The sequence below is a fragment of the Mastigoproctus giganteus genome, chromosome 10, assembly GCF_048544385.1.
Source record: "Mastigoproctus giganteus isolate SK-2022 chromosome 10, ASM4854438v1, whole genome shotgun sequence".
Taxonomy (NCBI): Eukaryota; Metazoa; Arthropoda; class Arachnida; order Uropygi; family Thelyphonidae; genus Mastigoproctus; species Mastigoproctus giganteus.
In genome coordinates, this window is record NC_143584.1 from 156,315,873 (window position 1) to 156,340,838 (window position 24,966).

The 24,966-nt window shown below is 35.7% G+C and overlaps 1 protein-coding gene across 1 annotated transcript in view; it reads left to right on the forward strand.

Annotated features, from left to right (window-relative positions):
- LOC150079402 (uncharacterized) overlaps positions 1-24,966 on the forward strand; it is a 1,085,915-nt gene that overhangs the window by 545,113 nt on the left and 515,836 nt on the right. Inside the window, exon 5 of the mRNA XM_090383052.1 lies at positions 22,219-22,380. Within this exon, the coding sequence (XP_090239178.1) occupies positions 22,219-22,380 (162 nt within the window). The remainder of the gene's footprint in view (positions 1-22,218; positions 22,381-24,966) is intronic.

The window sequence follows — 24,966 nt, forward strand, 5'->3', positions numbered from 1 at the left end:
TTTCGTATAATATACTTAAATATATTTTCAGAATTCTTAATTACCCTTTACAATGCAAAGATGACTAATACCAAAATCTGCCTTGCGTCTCAAAAAAGTAATAGTGGATGATGATGGGTGTAATACCTTCTGCAGGGAATTTTTATGTAAAACGCAGAACTTAGGTATTTCCAGTGAGTTGTAAATGTTGATTCGTTGCTGAAGATTACTACTTTACGGATGGCATTTTCCTTACTACTGGCGATGACATTTTGCTTATTTAATTTCAATGTGACGTTGGTTTTCGGTTAAAAGTGGATTCCTTTGTGTTTTTAGCTTCTCACACCACATTTCAGTAGCTGGCATCTCACTGTTCATATTGACACTTTAACACCACTGCTCTCCTTCCATTCATTGAACAATTCTGAACACAACATCTTTCTATTGGAAAGAGAAAGTTGTCTAAGAACTTTGTCCTCACCTGAGTAGACTTCAAGGCCGATCGCCACATGGTCTTTCCTCTATAGAATTAGTTTCATTATTATCTTTGATAGTCCTGTAACGGTAGACTAATTACGTTTAAATAGCCGAATTACGTTTAAATGATGTAAAACATAACTTTTGCAAAGATCTCTGCAAATGAAAGCTGCATTGACCGTCTCGGAGTAACAGTTCAATTGGAGTCAGTAACCAATAAAACATTTCCGATAACCAATGAAAAGTTTTATTTGTTCCCAGGAGTAGTAGGAGAAGGAAGTTGATGTACCCAGTTAGTTGTTATCAGTTATTCTTATTTCAGCCGTATCAGTTTGTGTTTATTTTCTCTTCAATGACTTCTTGTGTGTTTATTCGAATTTAAAGGTCATCACAGATTTGAAATCCACACGAAATGTCATTTTCGGCAGTCACGTAATAGAAATATTGCTGTCCAAATTTCGTTTGCAGTGAATGGCCTTAGCGAGGTGTGCAGGACTTATTGAACATTACAATACCATTCTGAAAGGTGGTAACGGTCTGAAATAAACCAAATATACGTTATGTGGGAGGGAGACCAAGGGTATCCTGACCAGAAGCCAATTGCAGTAAAATGAGTAGTGCTGGGCAAAAACATGGACCTGTTTAAAGACTTACAGTTTTCAGTACCTAAGAAATTTATATTTTGCGCCGTCCTGTAACAGTTCCCCTGTCCTGATAGCCTATTAACTATGCTGCGGGCCTTGATGAAGATAGCTTTATTTTAATGCACCGTATTGAAACAGGATTGAAATCGGTTTCATTATTTACCATGGCCATCCTCTGTTGCGGCTTAGTCGGTCCGATACATCGCTGTCTGCCACTTATTTGGAGATGTCTGGATTCGATTCCTGTCGATAAATCGGGAATTTCTAAAGTCCTCTTCAATTGAGGTTGAAGTTAGGTGATCTTAGGAGTATAATTCTTTCCTGTAAATTATTTCGGGGTTTTCATCCCCACTAAACCTGAAGCTCTGCCCGTGAACACACATATCTCTACAGGCAAAATCTACGGTATATGAATATGAGCATACACGAATATGAATATACCCTGATGCAGTTAAAATAAAAAGTAAATAGAAATAAAAACAAAAACATTCGCCATGTCAAACTAATTTGAAAGCCTATTGCATTAATTCTACTTGAACTTAGTCATAATTATATCATACTCGGTCATATGTGTTGAATTTTCTTCCCAGAACTGCCACTCCACTTTTCGTCGGCAGATTCACTTAAATATGGATGTGGATTATACAAGCCAAGTTCATTTTGATATAGTATCTCACTGATCAGTAATAAATTTTAAATTCAAAAGGCCTAATTGCTATATATAACAATAACAAAAATACTGACTGTTAATTAGTACCTTACTATTGGGATAACTGAATAAAATTATCTTATGTGCCTCCTTTGGCATTCTTGGCGTAGGATGGCGCTAAGTTTTCTAATTGATTGGACAAAGCATGGTTAAAATGTACTTTTCTTCTTGCATCTCCAGTGTAATCTGAATCCATTTCACTTGACTTTTGTTTACACTTGTATTTTTAAAAGGCCACTAATTCGTTTTGCACTGTCTTAGCTAATGGTTGCTCTTCTGTCCAACGATAGATAGCAATGATAAAATAATGGCCAAACGCCTCGTTTCTTTCTTTGTGATATCTGTGATTTCTTTCTTCGGTTTCCTTTTCACTGGAGAAATGGATTACTTTACGCTGCTTCCTATTCCAGCCTTTTGTATTGCCTAGCGTGTTCGAAAAGCCAGAAATTACTCGCTTCGTTGTATGGCCATTCAGTTATCTAAGTTAAAGTGTGTTTTGTCGAGACGTCGTACCGTATTTCACACTTGGAAAGAAAAAGCAAACATTTCCCCTCAAATTAATGAGGAATCGCATTTGCTAAGAATACCGAGAACATTAAATAGAAGTTACATATATTTCCTGGAGTTGATTAATTTTTCACCCTTAAAGTCGATCGTGCGTATGAACTCTTTACCCCCTCCCACCCTTCATTCTCTTCTCGCTACATGAAAGGGTAGGGGAAATGAAATTAATCAGCGCCTCCAGGTGTCGAATTTTCCCAATGAACGAATACTTTATCTGGCCTGACTTATTGCACGGTCGTAGAATAAGTCGAGACGGCGTCTGCATTAATTTAGTCTCATTTTAATCTAGATAAAGATTAATGTATACACCCCTTTTCTTTATTAAGGAGATTTTAGCACTTAATACAGCGCAAATAATTTTATTTGCTTTGTTCTCGATTGTGGGTTGGATGCTTATATGAAAACCAAACTCGTAGCATTCGCTAACTCCGGATGGGGGAGAGGAATGGGGAGTATTGACGTGACTTCATTTTTGTTAGTTTTTATTTATTTATTTTTCAAGAAAATGTGGAATTTTTAATCTAAAAGAATTAGGGGTGGATGGCATATGTCCATTTATTTCAGGGGAGCGACGAGGGAAGACAGACATGTAGACATGTATAGTATCTTATGTGAGGCGGCTCCCAAACGCTAGTTCAACTCCGCCGTGGTACACTGTGATGTTACAAAACTCTGTAGAAAGGCCAGAAATGTGTGTAATGCTATGTTTGTGCCGTGTATGTGTTTGTTATGTTGTTTAGTTGTTTCTGGCCGCTTTGCTATCAGGAAGCAACAAGCACCAGGGAGGTGCGTCCTGATACCCGTCTACGCCGCGAGGAGGCGGGCCAAAACTGAGCGCGAACCGCAGCAAACCTCGAGTGTCACGTACTGAATGTCGAAATCATTCAAAATATGAGCAAATAAAGTTAATTTTAACAATACATTTAAAAAAAAAATCAGAAAAATTAAAGATAAAAATAAGTAAAAAAAATAAATAAAATAAAATTAAAATTCAGTAAAAATAAAGATAAAATAAGTTAATAAAATGGAAAAAAAATAATAAAAAATAATAATAATAAAAAAAAATCATCCTGCACCAGTGTAAGGATGCAGATCCCGCCTCAGGACCAGCCTGAGGTTAGCAGGAAATATAAGTCAAGAAGGCACAGTGATGTCACTCGGCGTCATACACGTTTGTTAACCGACTGTCCAAGTCGAAGATGGTGGTGAAGATGGTACTTGAGCTAAAAAAAAAATGGTGGTAGTGACGATGGTGGTGGTATCACGAGATGGCGATGATACCTCCAGTCCTGGTCTGGACTGGAGGTAGAGCTGGAATAGGAGTAGTTCTACTACAGATCTACCTCTTCTACAGATACTTCCATGGGCACTGTTCTTCTGAATTGGCTTCTATAATTCCTACTCTCTCTTTCAAAACAGTCCGAACACGTGCTGCCACCAGCCAACATCCATTTACTTTCTTGGAAGTGAAACATGCAAGAAAGTTTTTTTTTTTTTTTTTGTTATAGCAAATGCTTTCTTGCGAATTTGCAAGATAATGGGAAGATCAGATGGAGTAGTTAACGATCAGTGTCAAGCAACACATTCTTCAGAATGACTTGTATATACTGCAATGCAAGCCTTGCAATGGGAGGAAGGGGGAGTCGTCAGATGAGGTGCAGCTAATGTTTTAATGCTACAAAATCCAATGTTTCACACTTGAGAACTGATAGCCCCAAAATAATTTGCTCTTGCAGAAATATTTTCCAAAACATCACTATCAGATAAGTCTCATATTTTTTGTTTCACTCTAGGGATTAAAGTTAAGTGAATTAGCATGCTGAATCGAAGGATTTTTGAGTGAAAAGAATAGCAGGTATATTAATCAACGCAACTTATCTATGGACGTTTGTGTAATTATTATCGCTTAATGAAACAAAATATTATAAATTTGGAAAACACTTTCAACAACAACAAAAGTATTTATTATTGTAGTCCTTTTTTGGGTGCGTGTATGTGTTTAGCAACAGACAGGTCATATTTAACTTTCCAAATGCTAAACCAGATAACAGTTTCCAAAGTGGATCAGAAATGCTTTTCTGTTTCTTATAGTTGTACATGTCTGGTTTAGAGTTTCCAATAGGATCCAATACACTATATAGGTTGTACATAAATCCAACGTATGTTATAATATTCTTATAAGTGATTACAAAATGTAGCCTTCGGAATAGAATTTTTTGGGATCTGTACTTCGTACTTTGTTGTTTAATATAATATCGGTGTTTAGATACACCATAGATAACTCTTAATAAACTACAAAGTAGTTGTTGTAGGCATCATTTGCTGTTTCTCATATTGTGCTCTGCCTTCACGACGAGTTGCCATGATATTGCACTACTTCGAATAAGTAACTCTTCACTAATAGAGAAGACTATTGTTACTTATTCTCAGTTGAGTACCACCACCCAGACAGCACTGTTTCACGGCTATTGGCCGATCATCAGTGGGTGGGCAGGTACCCTGGTAATGCAGACATGACGACCCAGTTGTGAAGTTAATCACACAATATGAGAGATGCCAAGAGGTGTAGATGTCAATATTTAAAATAAATAAATGCACAAGGCATAATACTTTAAGAGTTTGGTATCTATATAATATCGGTGTTTAGATACACCATAGATAACTCTTAATAAACTACAAAGTAGTTGTTGTAGGCATCATTTGCTGTTTCTCATATTGTGCTCTGCCTTCACGACGGGTTGCCATGATAACTTCACAACTGGGTCGTCATGTCTGCATTACCAGGGTACCTGCCCACCCACTGATGATCGGCCAATAGCCGTGAAACAGTGCTGTCTGGGTGGTGGTACTCAACTGAGAATAAGTAACAATAGTCTTCTCTATTAGTGAAGAGTTACTTATTCGAAGTAGTGCAATATAAATAAGTGTAATTTAAATAATTAATAAGAGAATGTCTAATTGTTCTGATTTTCAAATATAGTTTGTCGAGAATGATCAGCATAATATTGTGTATAATTGCTCGAAATGATAATAGGAGACTTTCCTACCCTGCTGTGGTAGGAAAGCTATATATTTTGAAAGATTCTTCAGAAATCCGTTATTTAGAAAACCAGTCCATTATTGACTGCATTAATTATAGTCAACAGATCAAAGTTATTCATAAATTTATATTTTGATTTTACAGAGATTTTGAATTGTTAGAGTATAATTTAAATCATTTAAATATTATATTGTTTAATTTATTTGTATATACAGTAGAATTGGAATTTCTGTAAGGAAACTGTTAAGATCAAATAAAATAAATAAAACGTGGAATGATATGTTTACCTACTTTAGCATTGAAGCATATGTTTTCATCAGTATTTTTGAACGCTAGTACTTTCTCTTACGAGTATAAACGGACACGATTTATATAAGTAATCTGAAATTGTTAATGCTACTGCTTTTTAGAGTGAAATAGGTCTTAAAGCTTGTATAGAGAAACATGAGTGACAGCATCAATACTTTTCGCCGCGAAAATTTTACGAAAGCAAAAGGAAATTATTATAATGAGAAATTTATTATGCAAGCAATTGAAAATTTATGATAAATGTATTTTCTCTAAACTGTTGTAGCTTCTGTTGCAGGAGAAATTGGGAAACAAAGATAACTGCAACTACCAGAAAATATTGGCAATTTTAGTTATCTAAAAATTATCAATTACAGCTTACTACTTACCACTTTCTACAACGTGGGAATTTTGGTGCAATCTACAAAGAGGTTATGCTTGTGATGCTCTGCTTCTACTTGAATTCACGCTGTTAATAAACAAAAGAAAATTACTAGAGAGGAAAAATGAAATTGAACTAACCAGATGCAGATGATACTCACTCCTGGAAGTTCAATAACGTAGAACCTTGCAACAAGTTGATACAACCGCCTCTGGAATCGGGCAAGGATATGTGCAAACCTGAAGTAAAGTTGATCCTTACTTCAGAAAGGGGGAAAAGAAGAAAAGAAAAACAAATAATAACATAAAGAAAGATTTAGGGAAACATAATAACCACTTCGTCAGGGTGGTATCAGCTACTGTGGATCCGAAACAGTTGTATTTCAGGTGTAGACCCTGGTCGGTTCGCTTTGTGACAAACAGCTTATTAGCAGCCAGTATAAGTATCTTCCTTATTCAGGGTGCAATAGCGCACCAACTTGTGCAAGGTTCTTCGCTGTTGCGCTTCTTTGAGTGAGTTTCGCTTAGTTCAATTTCATTTTATTCTGTATTAATTTTCTTTAGTAATTTTCCTGTTTTGTTCAACCTGTTTAATTACGGCTTGATTGCAGGTAGCAGCAGCATCTTGCAATCATAACCTGGTGCAATTTGCAGCAAAATTCCCACGCGGTAGAAAGTGAAGGTTGCAATTGATGATCTTTAGTTTATTACGCCGCGTATGGTCTCATTTTTCCAAAAATTTTAATTATTTTATGATAAACTTGTACCACGTGTGATGTCTCTTGACATTGCAAGATGATAGCGGCGTTGGTCTCTCACCCCTTCTAGGAAAGGCCTACTCGATTCCCCTTTGCCGTTTGAAATTGAGAAATACTTCATGCCGTGAAAGGAGAAACTTCTTATAAGCTAATTTCCTTCCCACTCCACACGTGACCAAACAGTCTTTGGCGGGCGAGAGTTACTTTTTTATTTTATCTCCAAAATTTGGAGATTTTTCATCCCAAACCGACAGTAGAACGCACAAAATTTACTGACACTGTGTTGACACTCCATGGCCGTATTTTTCTCAGAGAAAACGGTGAACAACGAGACTATTTTCCTGCACGTAATTTTGATATGTCCCCCCCTCCCCGAATTTTAACTTGATAGCATTCACTATCTAATTTCTTTCATGGAGAGGTAGGATGAGATTTTTCGGTGGTAGAGAAGAATTTAACTTATTATGCAGCATTTGATGTAGCGGAGACGTCGATCTATAAGATATTAATAAAATGGTACACAGTAAGTGTACTAACTTTAGTGGTTGGGGAACCAGCCATCCAATTACCTTCTGAAATAGATTGATCCCTAATCATATGAGTCTTAACTTGGACTATCGTGAAAGCTCATCTCACATTTATATTGCAGGAACATTTAATTACAATGTTAATGATAGGTATCGAAATTTAAATTTGTTTTCTTAAGACGTACTGGAGGGAATTTAATCAACTTAAACGTTGTTATAAAGCACCTTTATGAAAATACGATATCATAAATTTCAGCGCAAAGACTGCATGTCAGACCTGGGCTCATTAGTGCCAGGTTAGCTGATGTACGCATCATTTCAAAAGACATTTAGATATTATTTCGTATACCACAAGATAGTTTGGATGTTATTCCAACCCAGTTACTTCCAGAGATTTTTAGCCTTCGAAAGAACGATGTTGAAAATAATGATAGCATATCCGGCGCAGTGGTAGGAAAGCTTCTGAATTTCAATCAAGTATTTGCTATGTTCGTTGATGTGGAAAGTTTGCGTTATGCTTATCCTAAACCAATAAGCACTAAACAATCTTTATATATATATATATATATATATATATATATATATATATATATATATATATATATATATATATATATATATATGTGTTTGTATTTATACGTAATTTTTGTATTCGCATTTATTATTTTAAATTTAATAGCATTAATTAATGTAGTAACTCCCATTATATTTAGATAGTTTAGCCTTAATTTTACGTAACCTCTTAGTATTCGTAATATATCACCTGGTTACTAACAAATGACTGCTGGAATCCCAAATTCTCGATGTGTAATGGTTAACAGCCAAATACTTCTTTATGTGTCCCTCCCCCAACTTTGGCTGTGAACAGAATATTTCTTGTATGTGCAACTAAACAATAAAGATTTTCTCTTTATTATCGTAGATTTCGATTTGTATTTTTTTTAATATATATTCAAATATGCAATTTCATGTAAAAGCATACTTTGTAGTCCACCATCATAAAACGCCAACTAGTAAAATCCATGCCTTTTTTATTTAACACAGCTTCTTGCTGTAGATTTTCTTACAGTTTCTGGTAGATTTCTTGGGGAAAGAATCTGAGAAATTTTGCCCCATTTCTGAGGCAATATTTTGATGTTAGATACACAGAACAGAAAAGATGGGGACAAGTGAGTTTCGATCCGGCGCAAGTGTAGTTTCCTGTGTGCAGCAATTTCTAATATCGCTAAAAAGGTTTATATTTAACCCGGAGGTCCAGACATATTGTATACATTTATAGAAGATTGAGCTGAGAGCCTGGCCGTGAAAACATTTCCACGTCTTAGATATGGCTGCCGACGCTGAATGAACTGACAGACAGTAAAACCGATAAGACAGTAGTAGGGAAATGTAGCAGCTCGTGCTGGGTACTTTGATTGAAAATGACATGGAATACAGAAGGAACGCATTTATTTCCGCTGTCGACAGTCGGAGCGGAAGCTGTTTCGACGCTTGATTCTATGTTGCAAGTTAAACAGCTTATTTGTTCCAGATGCCATTATATATGCGGAGATAAGGTGTAAAGAGTCGCGTGCAGAGTAAGGCCCCCAGGGCTGGAAATAATGGGTGAAAGAAAGCAGTTTGTCTCCTAGTTAATGTTTGTCGAGCTCAGCATTACGCAATGTTGTTTGTCATCGACCTGTCTGGGCAAAGATCCGAGGAACAAATAGAAATGATGAAATATTCAGAGACATATTTCATCTTCTTTCTGTAGTTTTTTTTTTTCCCTCCCGAATTTTATGTAATTTTCATCATCATGCTGATGTGCATGCGAGAATTGGAACAGATTCTTTTTACCGTAAATGTTTCATCGTTCTGATGATCCAGTTTAATTTTAAACTTAGGGTGGAGGGGGGTGAGAAAGAAAGAAAGGAAGAAAAGAAAAGAGACGCAAAGGAGGAGGGAATAATTTTGAATGTTTATAAATTAAATGGAAAAGCGGAACACAAATTACAGAAAAAGTCATGAATTTTTACAAAATCGGTAATGGATAAAGCAAATAATTTCTACCACCCCACTCTGGAGATTAATTGGAGCTATCTGTTCAACTTTCCAAGTAAATTTAGAGTGAACGCTTCACGTATACGAGAGCTATAAAAAATTAATGTACCTTTGATTGACAAATGTATGGGTAGTTAAAATAAAATCAGGTTTGCTACAAAATATGTCAATAATAGTGCAAAGTAAGTTATGCGAGTTGTGCCCTCGTGGGTAGCACAGTTGGTAGGATCGCCGTCCTCCAACTCCGGGTGGGAAAGACCTGGGTTCGAGTACCGTCAATGACAGGAGGAATTTTCGTGGGTCTTTTTCACAACGTGGTTGTGAAACTGAGGCAACGTGGTTCTGATTTCAGGCGAGGGTAGCATGGTTTTTTTCTCTCCCGGAAACTTGGGTTTTTCGTCCAGCAAACGGAAAATCGCAATATGTCCTTCGTCGCTGATATTTCTAAAACCCTATTACACAATGAGTTACCTCAGTTTTGTACTGCAAAAAAAAAAAAAAATCACTGTGTCCTAAGTGCGTTCCTGTGTTTTGAGATAAATCTCATTACCCAAGCAACCGTTTAAGTTATTATGGTCTGGTAAGTTTTATTGCAAACGTAGTTTGCTTTTAATTACGTACAGAAGAGCGGCTTTTGCCAATTCATGTGGATTAATGTTTTAGAACTTTCGTCTGCATGAAGCTTTTGTTCAAAATTTACTTGAATTTGAAATATTAACTCCTTTGGATATCTCTAGTATTATGGAAATGTTTTTTTCAGTGGGTTGTCTTGTCCCATACTGATGATGCTTAGTTAGCTGCCGATCAAGAGACAATCTCTGAAACGGCTAGATTGGCAATGATTTGCATTACAAATGAACAACGACATACTCCTCCTTAGGGAGTAGTGTGGTTTTTATCTGAAGTGCAAAACCACGGAAACTCTTGGTGATTTGCTTCACAATATGTGATTGATGCATTTTTGTAGTATCTCGTTTGTGTAAGTAGCTAAAAGCTACGTATACAAACGGGTTGCTACACATAGCGAGGTGTTGCATGAACCTTAGATAAGAGTTGCTTTATGGGAGTTATAATAAATAAATAAATTTTCTGTTTATACTCCGGGACGTAGAAGTTCTTTTAAAAGCCGTAGATTTAAATTATGATTCTTTCTGCTATTTTTAAACAGTTTTAATTATTAATTGTACTTCTTTTCTCTTTCAAAATGAAATGACTGATTCATATTTAAAAAAATATGCTCTGTTGATATATTTTTTACTTTTAAACAGAGTTTATGTTTAGACTTGGATTAATTGATTTCTTATTCCTAACAGCGATCATATAAGCAAAATGATGAAGGTATGAAATATTTTAGAAACTGTGATATTAGTCCTTATATGAGTAAACAGGCATTTTATTGATTCTGGTGAGATTCTCGGGAAATTATTTCTGATTTCTGATAGTTCTAATTAACAGAATTAAGTAGTTGAATAGTATTCTTAAATATGCCTAACGCTGACAGTATAAGGAGAAACTGTTGGCCTGAAGTATGCTTAGTTCCCGAATTCAGTGTTCAGAAACTGTGACTAAGAATCTGATATCAGTGTAGCTTTGCCTGTCGACAAAAAAAGGAAATGGCTTGCATCTATTTCAATTCTTCTGAAAATATTAAAAATAACAAAAGGGCAAAAAATAAAAAGGGAAAGAAAGTAAGATAATGAGAGAAAAACATTTAAGTCGTTGATGTAGAAGGAACAATAACAGAAGAAGTTGATGGCAATTGTTGTATCGAGTGTTTAGAAAACTCTTGTGATAGTATGGGGGGGGGGAGATAAGATGATTATTAGATTCGGTATCTGAAGTGTAAAAACAGGATGCATGAACATTGTACCATACAAATGCAGTTTTTATGCAAGAAAGTTAATGGAAAAGAAACTAACTATTAGGTTTTTGTAAGGTTTACTTACTCAAATGCTGGTATGAGAAAAGCTACATCTTTCATCTTTTATGGAGTTGATGGAGTGTTGGCCAACTTACGTCTTAGAATGTTCATATTCTTTCAATTAAAACGTTAATGTTAAAAAAAAAAAAAAATTCATAAATCTGCATTAAACATGCACCATTTGCAATAGTTATGTTTAAAAAGATATGCGCCTTCATTTTTTTCTTTCTCCCCTCCCCCTTCAGGTGCGGCGTCTCTCCTATAATGAATGACCTTTTATGGAAAATTTTGAGATCATCGGCGTACGAGATGAAGTTACCTCTTAAGCAGGTCGCAACTTTTTTTTTGTTTTTGACTGTAACTTTGAAAAGCTTTTTAGATTTTTTTTTTCTTTTTTCTTTGCCGTCTTCAACACTTCGTGCCGTCTTCTTCCCTTTTCTCAACCTGTTCTGCGAGTGTTTTCTAGGTCCATATGCTATGCATACTGGTCAAATCCTGTCATATTGACAAGTGGATATGCCGGTTTATTGATATGGTGTAGGTATGGAATCATGCTGCACCATGGCAAGCCTCGTGATGCGCTTCACTGAGCACTCGACTATTGATGCTTGGTGATCGTATGCCTTATGATACATATGTGGGTAGTTCTTTAGTACATCTTATAAGCCTGAAGATCATCTTATAAGCCTGTAACGTATTGATGGAAGTGTGTTTTTGATGAGCTTGATGAACCACTGAAAATAACTACAAAAAACTTCCACATTGTTGGCTGCTCAATGATCATGTTAAAAACGGTGAAGAGAGAAGTTCGAGTGTATATGGATAGAGACTTTAAGCATTAGTATAAACAAGGTTCGTCAGGTCCTGCCGTGCATTTGGCAGTGAGGCTGTTGATAACAGCAGTGTTTTGGCTTGGAAATGTAATCGATGATGAGGGTATCTTGTTGAAATAGTCGCGGGAGTGAAAAATGGAAGTTAAATAACAGATCACTAAAAGGTATGTCATACCCAAGTATTCTATCTGCTTTTAAGAAAGATCCACTTAACTTTCGCCTGTCTAGTAGATAAATGTTTTGCTTAGGGGAGAGTCTTTCTGACCAGTTGAAGTCCACCCTTTGCCTTCAATAAGCCTTGAGTGAGTCAAGATTTGTTTCTGATTTGGGTCAGGCCCTGAAAGTCAAATTTCTAGTTCTGGTTGTATAAAGAGTGATTTTTTTATTTTTTTATTGACAATAATTAAATATAATCTTTATTGTGTTGTACATTAAAATACAAATTCCTTCAGGGATAAAGAACATCTGGGATTTTACAATCTGAAATGAAGCAATAAAAAACATGAATAACAGATAACAATCATTATGTTAATCGAACAGTAATACATGAGAATAATCACAATAAAAATAAATGCTTTATTTTTATTGTAATTATACAATAAAAATAAACACAGCTTATTACTTCCCCCCCCGGAGGAAAGGCTCGTCACAGGAGGCATCAGAAGTGGATGATGGACAGTAGCAGATGCAGGTGGGCCAGTTTCGTAATCGATCTACGAACAGTTCCACATTTAAGACTGTGCCGTAACCCTCCTTTATAAAGCTGCCTTCATTCTCCTTGTTACCTAAGGGCAGGACTTTGGTACTTCCTTTCTATAAAGAAGAGCTCGCGTGAGTGACGAGCATTGGAGAGGATCTAAACCGAGATGGTGGAAACCTCCAGGAGTACTGATGGTAGATTGGGAGATAGATCCTATTAGCATTTTAGTCATGAAGACTATTCTCCTTTCATAAATAAAGGAGCACATCCTTCTGAATGGCAGGGCAGTTGCCATTCAGTGGTAGTGATAGATTCTGGGATTGAGATAGAATTTCGCTTTAGCTCACTTCAGTAGCCAGTAATCTACGGCATAAATTCGCTTCATGTCGAGGCCTAAATTTCAGAACCATACAGAATTGCTATATAAATTGAAGTGACTAGGCACCTTATGAGAATGGAGGGGGTACCAAATACGGAAGGTTCCCAAAGAGATATTGTTTGGCAACCCATCTGAGCCGAGAGACTCCGATAATTACCATGTCAGTGTGGCTGCAGAATGACATTTTGGCATCAATGAATGACCACGCCCAGGACGATGTAAGCTTGGAGATTTGATATCATAGTCATGTTGACTTCTCCACATTTTATTAATTTTACCATTATATTACCTGGACATTAGAAATTCGGTTCCTCCAAGCAGTGGTGCATTATACCTTCATGGGGCCCAAGGCAAAATGGGATTTGGGGACCCCATCTAAAGGAAAAAAAAACTATTGAAGAACATTTTCAATTTCATTTTATTGTGACAACAAAACAAACAAATTATATGACGTAAGAACTAAATATAAAATTTCATCAAAATCGGTAAAACCATTTTTGAAAAAAAAAAAAAAAAACCTGTAATTTTCAAATTAATCTTCAAGTAAAATTCATTGACCTTGGCAGGTAGAAAGTTCATTTTCCGATAAAAATCACTTAAAAATGAGTAAAAAACAATAATGGGTTTTTGAAACACTGTTTTTGCGCCCCACCCCCCCACCAAAGGCAGATGTCTTTTTTGCCTATAGGATAACCCGCCACTGCCTCCAAGGGAAAGATTCAGTTATGAAGGACTGTGTTTTAATGACAAGACCATTTATAGTCTTTTATTGAATATATTTCTAAGTTAAAGCAGAATAGGTGTGCTTCAAGGATCTTGAGTACTCCGTTTATGCTGTTCACAACCTACGAAGGATTATCTTCAGGGGGAGGGGTGATCGTTACCAGCTTGAGGTAGTCTTCATAGCTGAATATGTTTTCTTTGGATGAGATCAGTGGTGCGATTTCTGTCGTAACAGGGCGCTTGACAAAAATGCTCCCTGAAAATGCTGTGATTTTGCGAAAGAGGGTGCGGTTACTGGCTATTAGCATAACATCGTGTCATAGGGCAAGGAAACTAGGAACCAAACGATACCTCACCATGTATTGTAATATTGATGCACTAGATAAAATATTTTAGGAATGGAAATAGCATTAAAAGCTGAATGAATATTCAGATGGGTGATGGCATCTTTGCTTTTTATTCAAGTATTTAAAGTATAGAGAACTGTGATTGCTGCTAAAGATTACTAAAGATTGCTGCCAGAGATTTCATAATGAATATTGGATGTCTTCTGTGGAAGAATCTGGTTGGTCAGGGTTGGCTATAAGGATTGATGCAGGTGATATAGGATTGAATTGGCCGACTTGAGAAAAAAGTATTTTTTTAGGGATAGGCCTCATTATCTATTCCGTAGTGGAGGAAAGAAGTGAGGCGCAAGACACTGAATATATTGTAGAAAAACAGGTCTACGATAGTTTATTTCTATATTTATCCGCTCTGTTTTCTTCCGCCGTAGCCGAGTGGTCAGTCGAGAGGGTACAGAAGTACACGTGTTTTGAGTGACCGGGGTTCAAGACGGTGACTGCTAAAAACGGTGCTGTTTCTTGTACTGTCTCCATCTTGTGAACTTCTGACTGTGTGGTCTTTCCGGAGTATAAACAGAAAACATATTTATTTACTTTTGGGCCTTATTTTTTTAAGAAGTGCATTCTTACAGTTATTTATTTATTTAGTTTCGTATCACTAAATCTTTTTTTTTTTTTTTTTTTTTTCTTTCTTATTTTCACTTAAAGATATTTGAAGAAATGAATGCTCTCCACCTTCATCCAAGAAGTTCTTAAGTTATTTAACTGTTATTTCAGTCTGTTTGGAACATAAAAGATTTCGAAATAGTCCTACTTTCAGATGCAGTGCCGCCTTTATTTATCATGCTCTTTTCTGTTTTTAAAACATTGAGCATGTTTTATTTCTGTGGATATCATAGTTATCTTGAATTCTTCGCCACATGTTATTAATTTTCCCATTATATTTTTCCAATTATATATATTTTTCATGTTAAAGAACACGTATGCCTGTTATATTTTATGAAACTCGTGCTGTCCAATTGGTTATCGAATCTGTCCTGTTGTAGTTGACAGTTCGATTTCAGTTGTAGTATATCCTACATGCATTGCATCTTTAAAATAGAAGAACGTTGTCATCGCGATAGAATTTCTCTGCTTTATGCAGTTGAATTGTGGCTGCTCGCCTCCCGTATCGTTTACCTCACTCTTTCAGCATCGTAGGTTTACTATTTGCTGTTCTCCTTCTTGTTTATTTTAGTCTATAAAGACTTCTTACATGGCATCACTCATTTTGTTTCTAGTTTTTTCTTGCTTCAAGCAGCAGTGTACAGTCTTAGTTTGCCATGTAACATTTAATTAAGAAGCTGTAAATGTGAAAAATGACCAGTGCATTACTCCAAACTAAAAGCAGATGCGCTAATGTTTATGAGAAATGTGTCTCCTTTTGGCTTTATAGAAAACATGTTGTTCCGGTTCATTTGATTACTTAAAACGGGGTCAGCGCCTTACTGAGGTGTGCCAAAGAGATTACCTTTATTCTTTGATATAATTTTTCTTGACGTTCCTTCTTTTTTTTTTTTTTTTTTTTTTTGACTGTAAGCTTGAAAAGCTTTTTATTATTTTTTTCCCCCTTATTTTTCTTTTATCTTTGCCATGCTCCGTGAGATTAGGCGTGCTATGATCAACACTTCATGCCGTCTTCTTCCCTTTTCTCAACCTGTTCTGCGAGCGATTGCAAGTGTTTTCTAGGTCCATATGCTACGCATACTGGTCAAATCCTGTCATGTCGACAAGTGGATATACCGGTTTATTGATATGCTGTAGGTATGGAGTCACGCCGTACCATGGCAAGCCTCGTGATGCGCTTCACTGAGCACTCGACTATTGATGCTTGGTGATCGTATGCCTTATGACACATAGGTGTGGGTACTTCTTTAGTAACAGTGGGCTTACTCGACAGCACAGGAAGAGAAACATGACGAGATAGGGCAGAGTATTACATGTCACTTGTAAAAGGCGAGCACGCTGTAAAGAACAAGCCCGCATGGGTTTGGTCAGCACTATAAGAAAAGCAGACGTTTGAATATGTCTCTCCATTTAAGATAATTTCATAGTATGCGGGTAAATAGCTAAATGCCCGCATATTTTTATTAGATATTATTTGCAAGGAGCCTTTGTAGTATGCTGCCTGAGAGATTTCATTATGGAGCTGTGACCCTTTTGCGAAAATCATTTTTAAAATTATTCTTTTAAATTTGTAACTGTCTCCCTCTTTTAACCAAATTTTTACCAATAAGGTAAATTTGGAAGGTGTTACACATTGCCTCTGATTTTGAGCATGACCATCTCTGAGAGAGAGAATCTCCAACCGCCAGATATTATCACTACCGCATACAGAAAACCTTTGACTACAATAAAAATTCCACTTAAGGAGTAAACGTTGGGGGGGGGGGAACTCTTTGATGTGTCGCCATTGTAGTTATAAGATTGTCTCTCACAGTATGGAGCTTACTCAATCAGATTTAATACATTGTTTCTGTAGTCGTCTCGCGTATCGTCGACACTATTATGAATCTCTCTCTCTCTCTCTCTCTCTCTCTCTCTCTCTCTCTCTCTCTCTCTCTCTCTCTCTCTCTCTCTCTCTCTCTCTCCATAATTGCTCTGGAGTTTCACCTTTGCATTCTCGAAGATTGTCTTTTTTGTTATTAATATTAGTTATATGTTATCACCATATTTACAACCCTCAGTATTCGGGTTTATGCACCTTATGGATATAAAATTTGTATGAAAATAAATAAGCATATAAAAATGAATTTATTATAGAATTTAAGATGCAGTTGATTAGCCAGAATTTGGAATGAGTTGGTGTTCAAAATCCATAGGTAGAAATTTGTTATTTTCGGCAACTTTATATTAAGATATCAATTACAACATCAGAAAAATTATAAGGAACATTACGTTGCCAAAAAAGATTTTTAATGGTGCGCAAATATATTTAAAAAACTGCACAGTTTACTACGCCATTGACTAGAACACTCTATATAAGAGTACATGTGAATTTTTGCATGTGATAGTATGATTCTCTTCTAATCATATCATTATGCTCATTATTTGAAAAACTTATAGGATTTAAATCAGATTTAAAATCATGCATACATAAGAAAGTCAAATAATTTGTATTTTTACGTATAATTATACAAACGTGTATATAAAATTATGCAAACAAGGATCAAAAATATTTATGTATATATGGTAAATTATTAAAAGCAGATTATTGTGCACAAAAACATATACTTCCATTTTGTTTATACTCTAGGATGCCTCATGGGCTCAGAGCAGTTTATAAGATGAGAATACAATAATATTACCGCATTCGCGTCACATAAGCTCGAATCACGGTCAACTACTTGTCTACAAGTATGGAAGAGAGAGCCTATCTGTATTGATTTTTTTTATTAAAAAAACTGATTTATATTTTTCACGATACTTTTGTCGCGAATGTGAAGTTTGGAATTTCTTCCATATGGTTGTAATACAGGAATAACCATTTAAAGTTGAAAGGGGAAAAATACCTTTCTGATGATTCATCTTAATAGAATTAGCTAAAATTATATGCACTCTTATCATGGCAAGTGTGATATATTTAAGGCAGTGCTTTCCAACCATTTTTTGACGAGCGAGCCCTTTTGCAAACGTAGGTTTTTCGCTAAATGGAGATTAAAGTAGGTGTATATATTTGTGCAAATTTAATATGAGATCCCTCTTGTTACTCAAAGAGATCTCAGATTTCATATCTTTGTAAACCTCTGTATTAAGATATTTATTTAAATGTTGCCAATTGATTGCCCGCGCTCAGTTCAACTGAATCCATTGTCATGCCTGGAGAATGCTAGCCTGGATTCTCAAACGGAATAGAACTCTGTTTGTCTGTATATTCTGTTTTGTTTGTCAATCCAGTCTTCTTCGAACCTTACGATAGGATTCAGTTGTCTCGAAACGTAGCCAGACTGTAATAAGATTATGTATTGCGCTGGACGATTAGTTTGCAAGATTCAGTAAATACCTTAATACATTATCCTTAGTAAAAGAGTGCCTGTTCTTTTAATTAATTTCGCTTTGCCAAAAAAAGAAAAAGAAAAAAAGAATATTAAAAAAAATAATAATAAAAATAAACAGTAGTAGTAATTGTCTTCCACATTTTCAATATACCAACCAACTCTATTATGGAGGGTAGTTGGCATATGACGATAATTTAAAACAATTCGAAAAATAAGTAAATAAAATAACAAAAAAAAAAAAAAAAAAAAAAAAGTTCCGTGAAAATTAGTCTTTTTCATCCTCAAATTGGAATTTGCTTACACTGTTTTCCTTTCTTCGATTTTCCAATTGCGTTTTGACGGGAGTGTCTGTTAAAATACCAAATTTCTTATTTTTAGCTTTCATCCCTGTTCCTACTTTAGGTAAGTGGACATCTTATGACACTAGTCCTATCTTGTGGCACTTTGCTTCCTGTTCTGTTCCGAGGTTTTTGAAATTTTCTTGCATCATCGCTTCCATTAGCATTAACGCCTGAAACTTGAAAACAGTCGTCTGACCCATTTGCTTATCTGATCTTTTTGATACTAGTGTGATCCTGTCCGTTACATACCTACGTATTAACTACTGCCTTTAAATACTCGTGATTAAAAGGATATGTTCCTGCCGCATGCTGTGGGAATCTCTCTCACCGTCCACCAATAGTAAAACTGTGTCCGGAATGACGTATATATCCAGAAATTACATGCACTGTTGGTACCTTTTTTTAGGGGTTCGTGCCTGCAGCCCCCAGATATTTCGATCTGGGGTTTGCAGCCTGACCTAGAATGCTTAGGAATTGAGAGCACAAACTAGATTTCATAATCTTCTGCGACACTATACCCAATTATGATCGCCTCTAATTATAAACAAAAACTCTTATTATTACAGTCACTGTTTTTGCAATGGCTCAGTGTTCCAACAAATACCTTCGTCAGACATTTATTCTACCTCGCCAGTTTTGACATGTTTTATTATTATTATTATCTTTATTTCTCCTAGGAGACACCCGGTTACAGCCATTGACTAGGGGGTGTAGATACATATTCTGTTATGCAACAGAGAATAATCTTATATACAATTTTACATTATATGTAACACTCGTTACTAAATTATACAATACATGTAGTACTTATCAGAATTATACAATACATTAATAACTTGTAATCTGCTTAAAACTTAATAAATAAACGAGAAAAATTTTATACTGCTGCGTTTAAAACATAACATCACCATATTTGCATATTCCCCAATCAGATCTCATGAAACGAATTCCGTGCAATGTTTAATCTGCCACCAAAATACAATTACGGACATTATAAATATTTATTTATTAATAGAATGCTTCTTAAAATAGCGTTACCCTTTACATTCTCACTGGCAGCAGCCAAAACGTATTTATGGCATAATTTTGTATACCATAAATGAAATATAGTTATAATTTCTGCTGCTAACTCGCTGATTACCTGCATTTTTGACACTATACTAACCAGGCCCGGTCTCTTCCTACATATATAAAATATATTTTATATATTTTTTGTTATCAGTTTACTCTATACAAAAATCACGCCCTGAAACATCTTGTGATATCGGTGAGGTGTGAACTTCTATTTAATGTAAATAAAAATATATATATATAAAAATAAATTGAATTACTACTCTTTGCTATTATATTAATCACAGAAGAAACTAAAAAGGGTTTTAGGGTTAAAAGCCTCAGACTACGGGAAATTTACAAATCGAACAAGTTAGTGCCTAGTATCATTTTAGTTCTTAGTAACTCACCGAAGTAGGTGAAATTGCATCGGCTTTGTTACATCTCATATTGTGAACGCCTTCACAACAAGTTGCCCTAATATTGCACTACCTCGAATAAGCAAAAATGCTTCGCCAGTAGAGAAGACTAATGTTACTTATTCGGCGGATACCATCATCCAGACGGCACCGTTTCGAAGATTGTTGTCCTCTCATACGGGTACGTACCCTTGTGATACAATGAGTGATAACCCAGTTATGAACTCAACAGTAACATTAGTCTTCTCTACTGGCGAAGCGTTGCTTATTCGATGTAGTGCAATATCAGGGTAACTCGTTCTGAAGGCGTTCACAATATGAGATGTAACAAAAACGATGCGATTTCACCTACTTCGGTGATTTACTACGAACTAAAATGATGATATGCACTAACTTGTTCATAGAAGAAACTTGAAAATATTCATTATATTTCAATTGTTATTAAAAATCCAGAAGGAGATAATTAAAGTACATAACTTGTACTTTAACTTATTTTATCACACTGTTGTACACTAACAAATTTGAATATACGAATGGCAGCAACACCAGCGAAATTGGCACTTTTATAATTTTAAAGACTGTGCAGATATTTTTTAGAGAAGTTTCAATGTTCATTGGTTGCCTCTTTAATTTAACAAGGTTTTCTTACTCTTCCAGGCGCCTCCGTAGCCAGGTGGGAAGGAGCAGCAGTGCGTAGCACACACTTCTTGATTAGACCGGCGTTCGAGCCCATCACCACCAAATACGGAGGATGCGGAAAGGTCAGGGAATGACCACCGCATATCCCGGAGCAATATGGCCTTAGTTGCTAATGCTCCTAAAAACCAAATAACAAACAAACTTACTCTTCCATGATACGACAGTAGAGAGACATTCACAAAATGCCAGAGTTAATAAGAGTAATAAAGGCCCAGTTAGTAGAAGAAATTTGTTTTGTAAAGATGGAATTCATTTCAATATGAAATGTAAATGTTTTTGTTAGTACCATTGAGAACGCATTAAGGGATCACGACAACTGCTAATTCGGAAGGGAGGGCAAAAGAGTCATTGATCATCCTGTGAATTCTTCTGCTCTATATTTAATCTAATTTTATTTACTGGAACTTTTCTCTCGATCTTTCCTTTCCCCTCATCATGATGCCCTCCCCCGCCATGCATGTATGTCGTGTTGATCTTATAGTGAGTGGGACAAAGGCCGCCGTAGCCTAGTGGTCAGTCGCGCGGGTGCATAAGTACACGTGCCTTGAGTGACCGGGGTTCAAGCCCGTGACTGCTGAATACGGTGCTGTTTCTTGTATTCTGTCTATCTTGTAAACTCCTCTGACCGTTTGGTCGTCCCGGAGTATAAACAGAAAAATTTATTTTTATTTTATCATTCTTTCAGAAAACTACTGTTTGCCATTCTTGTTGCACAAACGTCATTCACATGTAGAGATTTTGAATTGATTATTTTGCCCTGATTAAAGCAATGCCTAATAAAACTATAGTAGAGTTTAGTTAATCCTCGAAATTGTTATAACTAAACCCATCTTAAGACCAAATAAAAAATTTGGTATATATTGCTCGTGTTTCTTTACTGCTAATTAAGCATCTAGTTACAGTATTTGTAATTATACAACAATTAACAAATATTTTTCATTTCTTTCCAAAGAAAAGATTCTTTTCTTTATTGTATGTGTGTTTGCGGCTATTATTTCCAGAAATTACTATATGTAGGAGTTGGATGGTGAGGTGGAATCGGAATCTCTGTGAGCTGGTGAACAAGTGGTGAAACCACTATACTGTCACGGATGACCATAGTTTACTCTTAACACATCTGCGAGTAATAGCGCTTAGTGATTAAAGATTACTTTCGAGCAGTTTTAAATTGAATTATATAAGATAAGTATAAAGTTTTAGCAGTACATTTCCTAATTAACTCGGTACAAAGATATATTAAATTGAGTTAGAGTTGTTTCGATAGATGTATTTGCATAGCATTTTCTTAGTGGTGCAGACTGTACAAATTTGCTGGTTCATGCATTCGTTAATTGTAAATTTTTGTTGTTTTTGTTTTCCGTCTAGGTGTAAATATAAGCCACCTGAAACTGCGTACCAACTGGCACGGAAGTAACAGCTGTACCCACAACGGGCACGTCACGGTTTCATTTACGCAACATGACACCATAGTGGAGGCCGTTTCCATATGTTTTCATTCGTTCTGGGAAGTTGGTGATTTTAACATAGGTAGGTGAATTTTCCTTCTTGCGATAAGTGGTTTTCGAACGTTTCCTAAGTATTTTACCTGGAACTGTTTATCTTGTTCAAACTGTGCCAGTAGCGGAGTTCAGCTGTCAACGTCGATGAGGATTATTTTTTTCAAGGCATGAGATTGTCTTTCTGTAGTATTATTAACATATTAGGACTAGTGTAACTTAATATCACTCAGGAAATTGCCATAACGTTTGCGCATCTATTTCTCACAGCAAGTATATGGATATGTTTGCGATATCATTTTTCGTTGTGGTTTCGCTTACACGCTGCAGCAGAATCTTATATAAAAATAGTTTTGTTGCTTTTATAGTGAGTCTTAGCGAAGTTTTACAAATGTAAAGATTTACAGGTTTTCGTTAAAGATATATTCCAAATTATCCTGCATAAAAGAAACTGAAAATATAATACAAAATCGCTTGATATGAAGCCTTTTATAGCATCTGTTTTCAGTTTCTGGATGAATTATTTCATCGTTGCATACAGAAGCCAATTTTTGCAATAAGACATTTTAATGACCGCTGTTGAGTGTTGCAATTGAAGGAATAGGTTCTAGGAGTTTACATCAACGCGAGGAATGGCTGGAATTTCTGTTATCAGGCTTCTTTGATATTTGTGGTTTCTCTTTTAATGTGATTGAAATATAATAGAAAAATTTCCCATTTCTATCGTTACATTAGGAACTTTTCAAGATCCATTGACGCATAGGCGTCCTTTGGAATTCTTGGGCATAGGCGTGTAGATTTAAACATTACACAAAAATAATAAATAAATAAATAACCATTAACAGAACTACACTGGTCGGCATCAATTTCCTCCGTGAAATAATTTCGACAGATTCTCTCTCGTAGAAAATATGTTCAAAAACTCAGAAATGTGCTTAAAAAGTTCTCATCAGCCTCAGTTTTCAAATATCGTAGGTTAATGACCGAAAACCAAGACCTGTCGTTAAAGTTTAATTTCTTACATTCCCATTTAGACTTTTCTTCCCAAAACTTGGGAGCGGTCTCTGATGAACACGGTGAGTTTCACCAAGGTATTTCTCAAATGGAAAAGTGGAGTCCAAGTATGCTGTCTGTTGTAATGTCGTACGGGTGACACCAATGGACGATTATAAAAGGCAAAACACGACAAAATAAGTGTCACCCCGCCTTTCCGGCCAGTGTTACCTGTGTGAATAGCAACTATTATCGCATTTTGTAGAGGGACGCTCATGGTTGGTAACCATATGTTCGCCATTTTCGATTGGAAGAGCTCTCATTGTTTTTTTTTTTTTATTTTCGCCAAGAAGATAAAAAAAAAGTGTTCATTTTGGTGGGGTCAAAAATAAAAGTGTTGAAAACAATTAAAAGAGTCTTTAGACCTTCTTGTAACTGTAAGCGATTTCTGTTGATGTCTTTCGACATTCTTTTAACCGTAAACGATTTCTTTTTAAAGCTGACAAAAAAGAAGGAAGATGTAGTGAGATTCTTTGACTTGTCTGATTCGAAACCGCAATAGTTATTAGCAGAGCTCAACAAGGACGGTTTCTATGGCGACTAAGAAATCCGGCGTGACGATTAGTATTTTAAAGGTCGGTCTAGTGGCAGTGAGGTTGAACTGCGAGTTCTTTGTTTTACGATTACTCTATATCTTGCAAGGATTGGCACGACTTCCGCAAAAGGTGCAGTACAATGGACTCTTATTACAGACGCCAAACTATCGACAGCATTATTTCACGGAACGAATCTTTATTGGTGAAGGAATGTGACGAATCGAGCCGCCTCAATCATATCCGGCCTTCGTCAGGATAGCACAAACGTTAGTTACCTGGAGAAATTTTCGTAATTAGTTTTTAATTCAACATCAGTACAGCAAAGATAAAAACCTTGTTCTTTTTTAATTTATTAATTAGAGAAACAAATATTAAATATTCAAAGGTTGTTCATTCGTGAAAATATAAGTTAGATGTTTGTAACTCTGGAGTGACTCCTCAATTTAACAGCTCCTTTGCTTTTTATCAATTTGTATTGTTAAGGTATGTTGGAAATAGTTAATATTTATATGTTGGTAATAGTTAAAATTAACAAATTTTAATTTTCACTTCGTTTAATTGTAAACGAACTGTGCAGTATTGTACTGTGAAGTTGATTGATTTCGGCTGCTTTGGGAAGTTGGGTTTGGAAATACTGGTAATTTGCTAACAAGGCAAATTACCAGTATTTCCACCTTTTGGGGAGTCCAGTTTATTGCGTAATAGCTATTCCAAAAACCTTTTTTTAATATATTTTTCCCAACTTAGTTTTCCGTAACTGTAATTACGGTTGAATTTGTCGATGCCCGGTGATTGGTGTGTAGTAAATGTTATCCGATGAAAAACACAGGACGATTATAAAGTAAAATGCGCACCCTTTACTTGGGTGGGGGAAGACATGTTTTTGAAGAAAAATTGCGTATATTGTATTTTTCATCGCTGTTCTTATATGACAATTTTTGAATTCTGTTACACAGTGTCGTTTCAATATCGCAATAAAAAACTGGAACTATTTTTTAATGTTGGACATTTTGATAAAGATGGAATTA